This window comes from Phascolarctos cinereus, unplaced genomic scaffold (genome assembly GCF_003287225.1).
Source record: "Phascolarctos cinereus isolate Bilbo 61053 unplaced genomic scaffold, phaCin_HiC Scaffold_726;HRSCAF=1367, whole genome shotgun sequence".
NCBI classification, from domain to species: domain Eukaryota; kingdom Metazoa; phylum Chordata; class Mammalia; order Diprotodontia; family Phascolarctidae; genus Phascolarctos; species Phascolarctos cinereus.
In genome coordinates, this window is record NW_027556098.1 from 135,740,019 (window position 1) to 135,754,111 (window position 14,093).

At 42.6% G+C, this 14,093-nt stretch overlaps 1 protein-coding gene across 3 annotated transcripts in view; it reads left to right on the forward strand.

Annotated features, from left to right (window-relative positions):
• Window positions 1-14,093, forward strand: part of LIMS2 (LIM zinc finger domain containing 2) — a 101,179-nt gene that overhangs the window by 15,216 nt on the left and 71,870 nt on the right. The window contains exon 1 of one of the 3 annotated variants that reach the window (XM_020967139.2): window positions 2,472-2,595. The exons of the other annotated variants lie outside the window; for them this stretch is intronic. Coding sequence (XP_020822798.1) covers window positions 2,585-2,595 — 11 coding nt within the window. The 5' untranslated portion in view covers window positions 2,472-2,584. Of the gene's footprint in view, window positions 1-2,471; window positions 2,596-14,093 lie in introns of those variants that run through there. 3 annotated transcript variants of the gene reach the window in all.

The window sequence follows — 14,093 nt, forward strand, 5'->3', positions numbered from 1 at the left end:
AGTTTTCTGAAAATGAAATTAGCTGCCTTAGTACATAGAGTTCCTCATTGCTGAAGGTATTCTAGCACAGTCTGGATGACCATCTGATAACTGATTCATCTGTAAAATAAAGCGGTTAGATTCAATAATAATAGCTAGCTAACATTTATATACCCCTTACTATGTGCCAGCACTGCAAAATGCTTTACAGATATGATCTCAGTTAATCCTCAGAAACAACTCAGGAAGGTAGGTCCATTTTACAGTTGAGGAAAGGGCAGCTGAGTGGCAAAGTAGATAGAGTGCCTGGCCTGAGGTCAGGAAGATGCCAGTTCAAATCCATCCTCAGACACTTACTAACTGTGTGTCATTCATTTGTCCCTGTTTGCCTCAGTTCCTTATCTGTAAAATGAACTGGAGAAGGAAATGGCAAACTACTCCAGTATCTTTGCCAAGAAAATCCTAAATGGGGTCATGAAGAGTTGGACATAACTGAAAAAGACTGAACAAGGATATTTGAGGAAACCAAGGCAGATAGAGGTTAGGTGACTTGGCCAGGGGCACATAGCTAGTAAGTTTCTGAGGCTGGATTTGAACTTAGGTCTTCCTGAGTCTAGGCACAGAGCTCTATCCACTTTACTTTAACCACTAAAGATTCAATAATCTGTAAGGGTCCTACAACTCTCTGATGTTTCAGAGGGAATCAATGAATTGGGCAGAAGAGGTTGAATCAAATTAGCTGTGAGACTCCTTTGGGGTGCTGTGAGGTTCAAATGAGATAATGGGTGTAAAGCACTTTGCAAACACATCAGTTATTATCATTATTAGTATTAGCCCACAGTGACCTGGCCTCCATCCTAATAACTGAACTTTGTACTGCTTGTTTGTTTTGTTTTTGTACCTGGACTATATTATTAATAATATATAATTTCATTGGTATAGGGAACTCCCAATGAGGAAGCTATCTTTAAGGATGAAACTTCCTTTACAATTTACAATTCAGTGATTTGCCCTGGGTCAAGATAACTAATACAGGTCTGAGATGAGACTTCAGTGGCTTTGTAGCCACTAAGACTAAATGCTTACCTAACCCCATAGTCATTCTCATTTGCTCCTAAGTGCTGGAAACTTGTATGAAATGCTTTCTTCCTTGGTAATGGGACAAGACAAATCGATCAAGTGATTACATATAGATGCTCATTCTCCTCTGGGATCATTTGCCCTCGACCTCTTTCTGTCAAGGTAGTAATCGTATTGAACTCTCTCTCTACTCCAAAGGAATTGTGAGGATGCATTATTATGTGTGTTACTCTTGGGAAGTGTGGGGCAGCTAGGTGGGGCAGTGGATACAGTGCCAGACCTGGAGTCAGGAAGACTCATCTTCTTGAGTTCAAATGTGGCCTCAGATACTTACTTAGTAGTTGTATGAACCCTGGGCAAGCCATTTAACCCCATTTGCCTCAGTTTCTCATCAGTAAAATGATCTGGAGAAGGAAATGGCAAAGCACTCCAATCAATATCTTTGCCAAAGTTGGGGTCACGAAGAGTTGAACTCTTTGTAAGGAAAAGAATTGTGTAAAGGGCATCTAAATAATACAATAGCAACATTTACAAAGGTAGGTGGTACAAATATTATAATCCTATTTTATAGAAGAGGAAGCTATGATCTGAGAGAGAACTAACTTGCCCGTGGTCACACAACTTGTAAGTATCTTAGGCAGGGTTCGAACCCCTCGTCTCTTGGGCTTTTTTTGTGGCTGTTATCTCTTCCTTTATCATAGTCGTTTCCCTCTATTCCACATAGCTACAACACCTGTGACCATGTATGCAGCATTCTAGGTGGTATCTCAGGGGCTGGTACCACAGAAAGCCGGATAAAGAAAGAGTAGAAAAACGATGGTAAAACTTTTTTTTCCCTTGGAGTATAAGTAACGCTGATGAAAGCCCCTGGCCGGCTGGCGCTGACCTGGCCCGAAGTTAGGAGGCAGGGTGTGGCTTGGAGTTTCTTGGCCTCACTCTGCAATTACTCCTCGCCAGGAGCTTGGGCTCAGGCTAGACAAGAGGCTGGGCTCTATGATTCCCTTAAGATGCTGGTCTCTCTTATTACTTCATTCCCTTTAAAAGGAAAACTATGATCGGAATCCGGGAGGTGGTGAGGGGAGGCCCTGCCTGGGGAGAAGGACGTGACTTAAACACTGCAGCTGACCCAGTTTAAGGCATCCCAAGAACCCCGAGTGCTTGCGAGCCTCTGTGCGTGTGCGTGTGTCTCTGTCTGTCTGTCTGTCTGTCTGTGTCTCTGAAAGAGTGAGGAGGGAATGGTTTCGATGATGGCACTATATGCGTAAAACAGAGGGAGCCTCGAGAGAAGACCCGGCTTGTGGGGCGGCCTCCAAGGGTGGGGCGGGAGGGTCCCTCTGGGTCTGATGCAGGGGGTGGGGGGGGCGAGGTGTGGGGGCGGGCAGGGCCGGGCTTCCCCTCTCGGGCGGAGCTGCTCTTTCCCTTTTTTGGGCGGTTTCTCTCCCTGCAGCTGTCGCGGAGTCCGAGCCCGTCCGGCTCAGCTCAGCCCAGCTCAGCCTGGCCGGTCCTGTTCAGGGAAACAGCTACCATGACGGGAAGGTAACGTCGGCTGGGGGGGGGATGCCTGGGACCCGGGGTAGGTTGTGGGTGAGTTCTGGGAGGGATGCTGGAGGGTGTCCCTTTCTAAAGGCAGAAGCTGGCTGAGTGACTGAAGGCTGGGGATCCACTGTCTGTCTCTGATCAGTCTGGGGGGAGAACCTCCTGCAGAAGGGTGTGCTCCCACCCCTCGGCAACCCCCAGGAAGTGGGCATCAGGAGGGAGTCGAGCCCTTGATGCTTCTCTGACGGCCGTGCCAGCTGCACCTTTGGGCGCTGCCTCAGACCAGCCCCCCAGGAGCTAGGTCCGGACGCCGCTGCCGCTCCCGGGGGTGGACAGTGAGCTTCCCCTTTCTCCAGACCCCTTGGTCCTCTTGTCACCCACCAGAGCCAAGGCTCCCGAGAACCGGAAAGGAAGGATTGGAAACCATCTCTTACACCCTCCAATTGGGGATCTGGGGTGGGACGAAGCCTCGAACTAGGCAGGGGTCAGAAGACCTGGGTGGGAGTCCAAGCCTTGGCCACTGACTAGCTGTATAATTCTGGGCAAGTCATCGCTTCTCCGAACCTCAGTTTCCTTCTCTGTAAAAGAAGATAATTAAATATTCCAGACTGTGAGGGTCAAATGAGTCAATATACCCGAAAGTCTTCTGGAAAATATTACACTAAAAAAAATGTAGCTTATTATTAACGTGGGTCAGAGAACTAGTAGCTTCACTAAGGGAATTGGATGGGGTGGAGAGGTCTGCTCTGGCTGGCTCCTGAAGAAACACCCTGGTAATTGTCGCTGGAACAGGCAACAAGTAGAGGAAAAGGCAGTAGATCTGAAAGACCTAGGTATGAATTCCGACTCTGCAGCTTAGGACCTGTATTTGGACAGCTTTTAAACCTTGACCTCTTTTTCTCATCTGTAAGATGAAGAGAGAGGTGTTGAGAATTGAATGCTGGACTTCGAGCCAGGGAAATCTGGGTTCAAATTCCACTTCTGACACTTAATAGCTGTGTGACCACGGGGGAATCTCTTCACTTCTCAGACACTCAAATTCCCTCGTCGGTGACGTGAAAGGGTCGAACTAGATCATCTCTAAGGTTCCAGTTCTAGATCTATGATCCTATGAATTTGTTTTCCAGTGCACAGCTAGAAAGTGTGAGAGCAGTACCTAGAACTCAGATCCTCTGCCTCCTAGTATCTATGCTGCCGAGTAGGTGAATGAGAAGCCAATAGTATTTGTTTTGTTCCTTTGGGGGAATGAGTAGGATTGTGGTTTAATTTTTTATTTGAGTTCTAGTCATAGGCTTAGTAATTGTAATGAAGAAGATATTTGTTCCAGTCCTAATTTAGTGGGCCTGTAGTCACAGAATCAATTTACTTGGGGCTGAGACAAGGGTAATGGAGGAGAAAGTCTATGACCAGACATATCACTATCAGGGGAGAGGCTAAGAGGCTTCAAATAGGGCGATAGATTTAAGCTTATTCTGCTCAAAAATATTAAAAGACTGAGGCTGTCATTTTGCCCTGGAGTACTTCAGTGATTATGTGCACCCTGTCCTTGTGTTTTATTACGTCCTGGGAAACACTGGGAAGAATTACAACCTCATTATTTAACAAGTTCTGTTCTTTGAATGTAATTTTTGCTTCTCTCACCACAAATCTTCCCGTTGGCGGCCTCTGTTCTGTAACTGTCTGCCATCTGAGCTCAACTAACTTTTGGACATGTCCTTGACCACCCTTTTTCTGCTGAGTTGTTGAGATGGTACTGGGGTAGCAGGAGGAGCAGATGAAGACATAGCTGCCCTGTGAATTGGACTGGATCTTCTTTCTTTGGTTATTGTGGGAATAGCAGTGGAAGCTGGCGGCCCTTGAACCTCCAGACTCCCTGACTCAGAGGCCTGCTCTCTAACCATTGCATCACACTGCTTTAGATAGGGGGCCCCAACGAGATTAGGATGTGTCATTAGATCCAAAGAGCCTAAAGGAGAAATCTTTGAATTGGGTGCTTCCCCCATTCCTTTCTTCAACCCCCACATATCCTTCTTCCGGAAGTTTGGGGAGATTCCTGATGAAGAGGGTAGCTGCTCCTGGTGCTTACTTATTTCCTTGTGGAACTCCAGGACTTTACTGTTAGGATTCCTCCCCACCTATACCTCCTTTGTAATCTGAATCATTTCTTTTTTTTTTTGATAGGTAATGGGGTTAAGTGACTTGCCCAGGGTCACACAGCTAGTAAGTGTCAAGTGTCTGATGTCAGATTTGAACTCAGATCCTCCTGACTCCAGGGCCAGTGCTCTATCCACTGCGCCTCCTAGCTGCCCCCAATCTGAATCATTTCTGGAAATAAAAATAGAGAAATAAGTTGGGGGTCCTTGTTTTTCATTGGTTCTAATTGCATTACCAAAAATAAAAGGGAACAAAGACACTTTCCATCCAGTTACAGAAAGAAGGCAAGTAGGCAAAAAGCTCTTATGTGAACATATTTATCAGTCACCTATTCCAATAGCACAGTCATCAACATCACCAAATTTTTTTGGGCAGTGACTAGTAGTTATATATGGGGCTAGATCCAGAGAAGAATAGGATACCACCCCTGTCCCTGAGGTTGATAAAGTCTCTGTGTTGGGTAGATAAATGACTGTACAAAATATGATATACTATGGGACCAGAGTCCTGGGGGAATTAAATGAAGGGAGTGATCTTCAAGTGCAGCTTTGTGGATAAGGAGGGATTTGAACTGGATCAAGCTGGATTGGTTAAACTGCAAGGAAAAAGTTTAGAAGACATACAGGAATGAGTCCTGCTAATTCAGTAGGTGGCACTGTCCTCTCTAATGTAATCACACCCTCCATCAATTTAGTTGACATTTCCCTGCTGGACACCCTAGCCAATAGTCTGGCAAATGTACATGACTGGTCACAAGAGGGACTTTGTATGGATGGTTGCGTGCACAACCATTGTCACTAGTGGAAAAATAGCAGTAGAAGCACTACCTCAGTTTAAACGAAGAGGGAACTTTGCAAGGAGAAAGGAATGTTTTGCATTACTGGGAGTGGGGCCTCACCTTTCTTTCCCAGCTGACATCAATGGAGTAGGAGGCAGCTGCACATCTTCCCAGGTATACCGGGGAATGATGCTGTGTCATACTCCCTGGTAGTTTACAGGGAGGTAGCTTGGCAGTGGACAAAGCACTGGCTCTGGAGTCCGAGGACCTGGGTTCAAATCCTGCTTTTAAGTCACTCAACCTCCCTGGATCTTAGTCTTATTTATCAAAAGAGCGGTTTGGAATAGATGAATTCTGAGTGTTCACTCTCGCCAAGACACAAGACATTACAGATCCAGACCCCAGGCACTTTCATTGGCTCTCCCCTATGCTTGTAATGTCTCCTCAGCTCTGTTGTCTCATTTCTTTCAAGTCCCAGCTAAAATCCTGTCTTTAAGAAGCATTTCCCCATCCCCTTAATGTTAGTGCCTTTTCTCTAAGGTCGTTTCACATTTGCCCTGTATAAATTTTGTTTGTACAAACTCATGAGGCTTGTTTGCATGTTCTTCCTCCTTGAGGGCGGGGGCTTTTTGGTTTTCTTAGGGCTTAGCACAATGACTAATACCCTGAAGGACCAAGCTGCAGTGAAGTTTAAAAAAAAATCCATTAGGCAAATAAAATAGTAAGATGAAAATTTTTGTTTTCATTCAAAATTACTGTATCTGTTTGTAATAATTTGTTTTTGAAGTATACTTGCACAAATAGACTGAACAGATGAACCTTTTTCTTTCTTTTCTTTTTTTCTTTTGGTAAGGCAATTGGGGTTAAGTGAGTTGCCTAGGGTCACAGAGCTAGGGTCAAGTGTCTGATTCTGGATTTGAACTCAGGTCCTCCTGACTTCAAGGCCAGAGCTCTATCCAAGATGAACCTTTTTCAGACTTCCTACATCTTCTCTCTTTTAGATCTTAACCCTCTAAGAAAATGGAGGCCGTTTATCTTGAGCTTGATATCACTGATTCATCACTTGTATTCTTTATTCATTTGCTCCAGCCTCTCAGGATGAGGTGACTGTTCTGGCAAAGGCCAGATCCTTTACTTGTATCCTAGAACCCATCCCCTCTTACCTCCTGCAGAAACCTGCCCCCTCAACCATTCCACTCTCTCACCTTCAATTTCATTTCAGCGCAATTCAACACATAAGTATTAAACCTACTATGTTTAAGGTACTATGCTAAATGCTTAAGTGGAATAAAACGACAAAAATAAAATAGTCCTGCCCTCAAGGAGTTTATATTCTTTATTCTGTTCATTTCTCTTCATCCATTGGCTCCTTTTCTGATGCCGACAAACTCGCCCTTGTCTCCTTAAAACTTTCACTTTATCTTTCCACCCCCTCCAGCTACCATCCTGTATTTCTTTTCTCTTTCACAGCCAAACTCCTAGAAAGTGTTTACATTTCCTGCCTCCACTCCCTCCCACTCACTTCTTGTAATCAGGCTTCTAACTTTACTTTGTTGAAATTGCTGTCTTCAGGGTTCCCAACCATCTCCTAACTGATGCATTCGATGGCTTTTTCTCAGTACTCATTCTTACCGCTTCAGTAGCTTTTGACGCTCTTGACAACCTTCTCTTGGTTGTCTTTGTGCCTGTCTGTCCCCATTCTCAGTCTCTTTTGCTAGAGCATCATCCGTCTCCCACACCCTAGGCATAGGTGTCTCCCAAAGCTCTGTCCTCAGCATCATCTTTTCTTTACACTCCCTTTCCCTTGCTGACCTCATCAACTCCCAGGGAGTTAACTTGCATTTTTAGATAATTAACAACTTAGATATCCAACCCTAATCTCTCTCTCTCCTGAATTCCAGTTCCAGGTCACCCTTCTTTCCCTCCCTCCCTTCTTTCTTTTCTCCCTCCCTTCCTTCCTTGATTCCTCTTTGACCTGCTTTGTTTCTAAAATGAGCCAGTTTGCTCCTCCTCAGGGTTTACCTGGCTCGTGACTTACTGCATGACCACCTGAGCCCTGCTGCAGCTCAGAACTCCTTATGAGGCTGCAGTGATCACCAGCCTCAGCCTCTGCAGTCGCAAAGTTGATAGGCATTCCCTACCATGTGGGCTACCATGCTGCTGTTCTTTTATATGATAAGCTGCCTCTTGTGTCTTGTGTGCATTTTCTCCTCATTTCTTCCCCTTGGAATTCTTAGCATCCTTCAAGGTTTAGCTCAGATGTTGTCTTCAACTGGAAGTCTTCCCTGATTCCCTCAGTTAGGAGTGCTCCCTTCCTCTTTGAATTTTCTTCTTTTTACTTATTTTTGTGTATGTTATAATACTGCCCTTTCTCTAAGACCATCATAATGTTCCCTGGAGTCAAGGCCTGTTTTTTTTCCCACCTGGGATTCCTAGAACTTAGCTCAGTATCTTGCCCAGAATAGGGGCTTAAGTAATTGTTGACTTTATAGCTACATAAGGCCAGTACTGCTGAAGCGTGGTGGCCCCAAGGTATAGTCCCATAATAGACATGCTATGATGTTGGTTCCTTCAAAATACTACCTCCTTCCCATGGCTCTCATTACCTCTGTAAAAGATTTGCCCTGGTCCTTGAACTTTGCCAATCAATTCCTTTGTGGAACTGACCTTGGGAACCCTTGTCTTTCTCTGCTCTTCTTCCTTTGCTAATTTTTAAGCTATTGTGATTTCTAACCCCAGTCCTGAAATGTAGTCTCCTTATCCTGATGCCCCATAGCTTTCTCGGGTCCCTGGTTTCAGAGATATGCTGTATCAGAGAACTTACTTTCTTCTCCCTGTATTCTATAGGGCCCACCATATTTTGGTGCTTATTTCTGGCTCCCTTTCTCCTGGCCTTGCTACTGCGAATTTTGAAATACAAATGTATATTTTCTAGGGTTGGCTCACAAGAGAAAGAATAACACACAGAAATATCAGGAGTAGGGTTGTAGGTAACTGAAAGTGTTTATAAATGAAATTATCTTCCATAGACTTGATGGTATACAAACTTGGCACAAAAGCTGAAGTTTTCTGGGCCTAGCTTGGTTCATGATTGAAGAAAAAAAATTATACTGTATGCTATGTTTTAGGCACAGGTCTGCCAGAGGCAATTTTATTTAATTTATCATTATTTTATAGCCATCTCTAGCTGAGAGAGAGGTATCCAAAATGGAATAGTCTACCTAGTGGCCTCTTACATATCCCAAGGCCATTTGAGGTAACATTGATAGGAATCTTGAACAAGGAAAAGATTAGAGTATGTTGAAATAGAGTTTTGGGGTAGTATTTTGGTATAATAGTCACTACACTGGAACTTCTAGATTCCTTCTTTGACCTCTCTCTTCAAGGACCGAGAAGGCCTCCTTTATCATTATCTTAATTCTTGAATATTAAGAGGACACTGCCCTTAGGGGGGGTTGTGGTGCCAATCTGATTGGGGGAAGGGAGGTTAGGGAGGAAGCAGAAATCCTGTCTGGACAAGAGACAAATCTTCTCTATCCTTGATCCATTTTCTGGGATATTAGTTTTTTGGAAAGGAGTTTTGGGTGAGAGAAAATATTTCTTCATTTCAGTTGAATTAAAAGGAGGTATTAAATATGCTTCCACACCTAAGATTGAATCCTATGCTCTGTTGTACTGTTTCCATCAGGCCCCCAAATGAGAATGATCTTTCACTCTAGGACATCGCAATCCTTCACTGAGTTGGGATTGGTCCAGTTGGGCACTCTGGACCAAGGTCATTCGTTGGTTGGTTTACAATCCTACCCAAAAGACAGCCTAAAAGATATCATAGTTTCACCAGTCACATAGAAAAAGAAATATTTAATCAATATAGTTCACATCTAAAGTTCATTACCCCACACACCTTTATTTCACACAAACAATAATAGCTAACATTTACATAACACTTACTATGTGCCAGGCACTGTGCTAAGCACTTTACAATTATTATCTCATTTGATCCTCACAACAACCCTTGGAAGTAGGTGCTGTTATTACTCTCATTTTACTGATGAGGAAACAGAGGCAAACAGATGTTAAGTGTTTGAAACTGGAATATACCAAAGGCTTGTAAGCAACAGTAATGGAAACCATCCCCAGACCCCCTAGGATTCTAGAAGTGATTAGTCACCCTCAATCAATCAATCAATCAATAAACATTTATTAAGCACCTACTATGTGCCAGGCACTGTGCTAAGAGCAGTGGTGACCCAATCCTCTGGTTTAAGTTAAGTGACTTTCCCAGGGTCACACAGCTAGGAAGTGTCAGAGGCTGGATTTGAATTCAGGTCTTCTTGACTTCAGGACAAGCAATATATCCACTCTGTCACCTAGCTGCTTCACCTAGAATGCTTTTTTGAATTGATGTCTTTTGTTTTAACATCACTGCTCACTTCCAGAAATATTCCTACCCTTATTCCCTACCCAGCAAGACTTTCCTTGTCACAAAGTTTAAAATGAAAAGAGAGAAAAAAGCAGTTCATCGAAATTAACCAACATGTCAGTTTAGTCAATGGCAGGATATACAATATTCCACACTCATACTGCCCAGCTCTACAATGAATAGTGGGAGGCATGTTTTCTTTCTTCTCTAAGTTTGAGCCTGGTCATTAGAAAACATTTTATTTTATTGTTCTTTCTGCTTACACTGTAATAATCATTGTTTATATTGTGTTCCTGGTTACTCTATGTAATTTCATTTAAGTCTCATCATTCTCTGAATCTTTTTATAGTCATCATTTCATATGGCACAGTAATATTCCATCGTATTCAGATACCACGGTTTGGTTAGCCATTCCCCAGATGATGGTCACCAACTTTGTTTCTTGTTTTCTACTACCAAAAAAAAAAAAGTCACACCTTGATTACTATAATGGTTTCTAAACTGCTGAGGAAAAGGTTCCTTGTACTTTGTGATTTAGGCCAGTGAGACCGTCAGGACAAATTTATCAATTAACTTATAAGCATGATAGCTTAGAGAGAATGAAAATCCAAAGGGACAGAGATCCACTCTATTTTGAAAATCTCTCACCCAAAACATTTCCACTATCAATTTATAGTATTCCCAAAACAAAAGGAAAATTCAACAATAAGATAAAATATAGTGTAGCAGCTTTTCTGGGTTCATTCCCCCAACTCCTACTCCCATAGGGAGGTTGGGTCCTCAGGGGGTTGGGTCCCCACTGCTTAGCACAGTGTCTGGCACATAGGAGGTGCTTAATAAATGTTTATTGATTGATTGAGGGTGGCTAACCACTTCTAGAATCTAGGGGGTCTGGGGATGGTTTCCATTACTGTTGCTTACAAGCCTTTATCTAGTATATTGTATCAATTAACTAGTTGATATTAATTAACTTTTACAGCAGGATATTTACTCAGACACTCTTCCCAGCAGTCATACTTGGTCACTGGGGAGACGACACAAACTTAATGTGGTAGGTACAAAACATTCTCTCCTTTCTTTAGTCCCCCTTCTAATGTGATACACAGAACCCTCTTGAAAATACACAAGGTCCCTGGGAAGAGTGGAATCAGAAGCTCTAATTCTACAAATCCTTTTGTCCTCTTCAAAGAATCATCAGGTCTACTTCGGGGTATGGTATAGCTGATGGATGACTCTCCCCTTTGCTTGTAGAACATGGTGTCTTAGATACTGGGTTGATTAATTTCCAGGCTAAGCAAGCAGGTTGATCCTGAGGGCTGGCTCCTCACCAGGAATAGTCACTTCGGCTATCAGCAGATTTAGTTATTGATTCCATCTGCTGAACCGCAGATGACTCTTCCAACTTTTCAAAGTGCACAAGGTTGTATAACCTGGCCTGTTCCATCTCTTGATGCACATTTACCTAAGATCAGAATTGAAGAAACACAAGAGATGAAAGAAATAGAGGCACTTTGTATTTCTGTCTGCGTGGTAGCTGTGGGGGGGACATAGAGCCTAATATGGCCCACCCCTACCTGGAAGATCACAGTAGTTCTTGCTCTTTAAAAGCTAATGGGGCAGGGGGGCAGGTAGGTGGTGCAGTAGATAGAGCTCTGGCCTTGGAGTCAGGAGGACCTGAGTTTAAATCTCAGACCAGACACTTGGCATGTACTAGCTGTGTGACCCTGGGCAAGTCACTTAATCCCAATTTCCTCACCAAAAAAAAAAAAGCTACAAGAGGAGAGAGTGAAAGATTATACAATCAAACTTTTTGTATGCATATTCTGTTTTAGCTCAGCAGCCAATTAAAAGGCTTTTTTTTCCCCCAAGAAGCAACAGGAAACAGTCACATCATATCTGTGCATGCTATGAAATAAGAGGAAGGGCCTCTCCATTACACATGCCCAGAAGCAGGTTCACCAAGCATCTATGGGGATTGGAATGGGTCAGGACATATTTCATAGTCTGAAGGACTAGGTCTTAATTGGCCAGTCGGAGCTCCATTAACAGTTGAAAAGTTCAGATAACAGTTTTGATTCATCAAACAGAATAGTTACAAATTTTGGTAGACCTCGGGGAATCATTTTCTCAATACCATTCAATCCCCCTTTAACCACTTTTCAAAGGATTCTCCTTTCACTCTAATCAAAGGTGAATTAGAAGATACTTCCATTAATTGGATAATCAAAGGCCTTCTTAATCTGATTATTACTTTAATGAATTTCAGGTGGGATTCTTTCCTGGTCACATCAGTCCCTTCCTTAGAAACTGGGTTTTGGATAAAAATGATATAAAAAGATTTAAGTGCTGAACATTATTTTAGAGTTGATAGTTGAATTTAGGTTGATAGATTGAATTTAGAATGAATAAAGAAAGCCCAATAAGGTTTCTCATTCAGATTAGACCAAGGACCTTAGACAGTGACACTGAGAAAATATGATTTCTTAATATTTCTAAAGGAGGGAGCCTTGGGGAACTTAGTATGTACCCTGGTCTCCCAAGTTCTGGTTTTCCTACTGCAAGCCATCTAGACAGAATACCTTCACCAGACTAATCTTCCCAAAACATCATTTTCATCCCTCAGAAACCTTCAATGACTCGCCATCTCACTTAAAATTATCACCTCTTAGGGGCAGCTAGGTGGCGCAGTGGAGAGAGCACCGGCCCTGGAGCCCTGAGTTCCAATACGGTCTCAGACCAGACACTTGACACTAGCTGTGTGACCCTGGGCAAGTCACTTAACCTCAATTGCTTCAAAGCAAAACAAACAAAAAAATTATCACTCCTTTGCTTGGCCATGAAGGTCTTCCATGGCTTTCTTCAATTATACTGATCAAATGTTATTTATCAGTACACTGAAATAAAAACTTTCCAGTCTCATCAACGGGTCTCCCTAGAGCTTAAAAGTATGCCATTAATTATTCTTTTCCCATCCACCTTGCCAAAAATTCCATCTTTATACCCTACTTCCTGTTCAGATTCCACCCATCCTTGAAACACCATCTCAAAGCCCAAAAACTCCACAAAGCCTTTCCAGAACATGACAGTTCTCTGAACTCCTAACACACTTATAGTTTGTATCACACAGTTTAACCCTTAATTGTTTTATAATTGTTTCCTGTGTTTTAGTCCTATTCTCTAGCTGGACTGTTATTCTTTGAGGCCACATCCAAAAAGTATGTCTCATTCTGCATAGAGGGGAAACTGTTGAAGGCATTGCATTTTCCATATGGGACTCCTGTTCATATCACATGGTATCTCAGGGTTTCATGGGAAACACTGCCCTAATACCAATCCATTCTTGTTACATAAAGGCACCTTTTGCTATAGCAGAAAGCACTGGATTTAGAGTCAGAGGACTTGGGTTCAAAATCTAGCTTTGCCACTTGCCAAGTTGTTTGACCTTGAGCAAAACATTTAACATATTTGGGGCTCGGTTTTCTCATTTGAAAAATGAGAGAGTTAGACTAAATGATTTCTAAGGGCCATTCTAATTTCTTTCTATCTATCTATCTATCTATCTATCTATCTATCTATCTATCTATCTATCTACACCTAATATATGTATATGTGTGTATATATGTATATATATAATGTGTGTGTATCTATATGTGTATATATATGTATGTTTGTATGTATGTATATATACTATGTTCCTGTAACTCAAATTGTATAAGAAGGAGGGTCAGAAGTAACTCCCCAGGGTTTGAGAGAATAGTGGTGAATTTTGTAACCTTGGAACCCACTACCAGTTATATAGTTCATGCCCAGGGGAGTGCCAGGCTAAACAAATCCTAACCTAAACTCTAGATGTTTCAGCTAGGGTTGGGTAGACCTTGGGGGTTGACTCTCTGACTGCATTCCATGATATGTGATGCTTTTTCGTCTGTGTAGACATTCGATACTGTTGGGTCATACTGGGTACTAAAACACCTAGCTATTTCTATGGTGGGTGGTCTGTTTCTTTTCTACTCTAAACTCTAATCCTTAAAAAGTTGGTAAAACATATTAAAGTCTGGAGGGAATGAATGATTTAGAAATATAAAAAAAAAACAATGCTAGAGAAGGTGATTTTTCAGTAACTTCAGTGGCTAGAGATGAGAA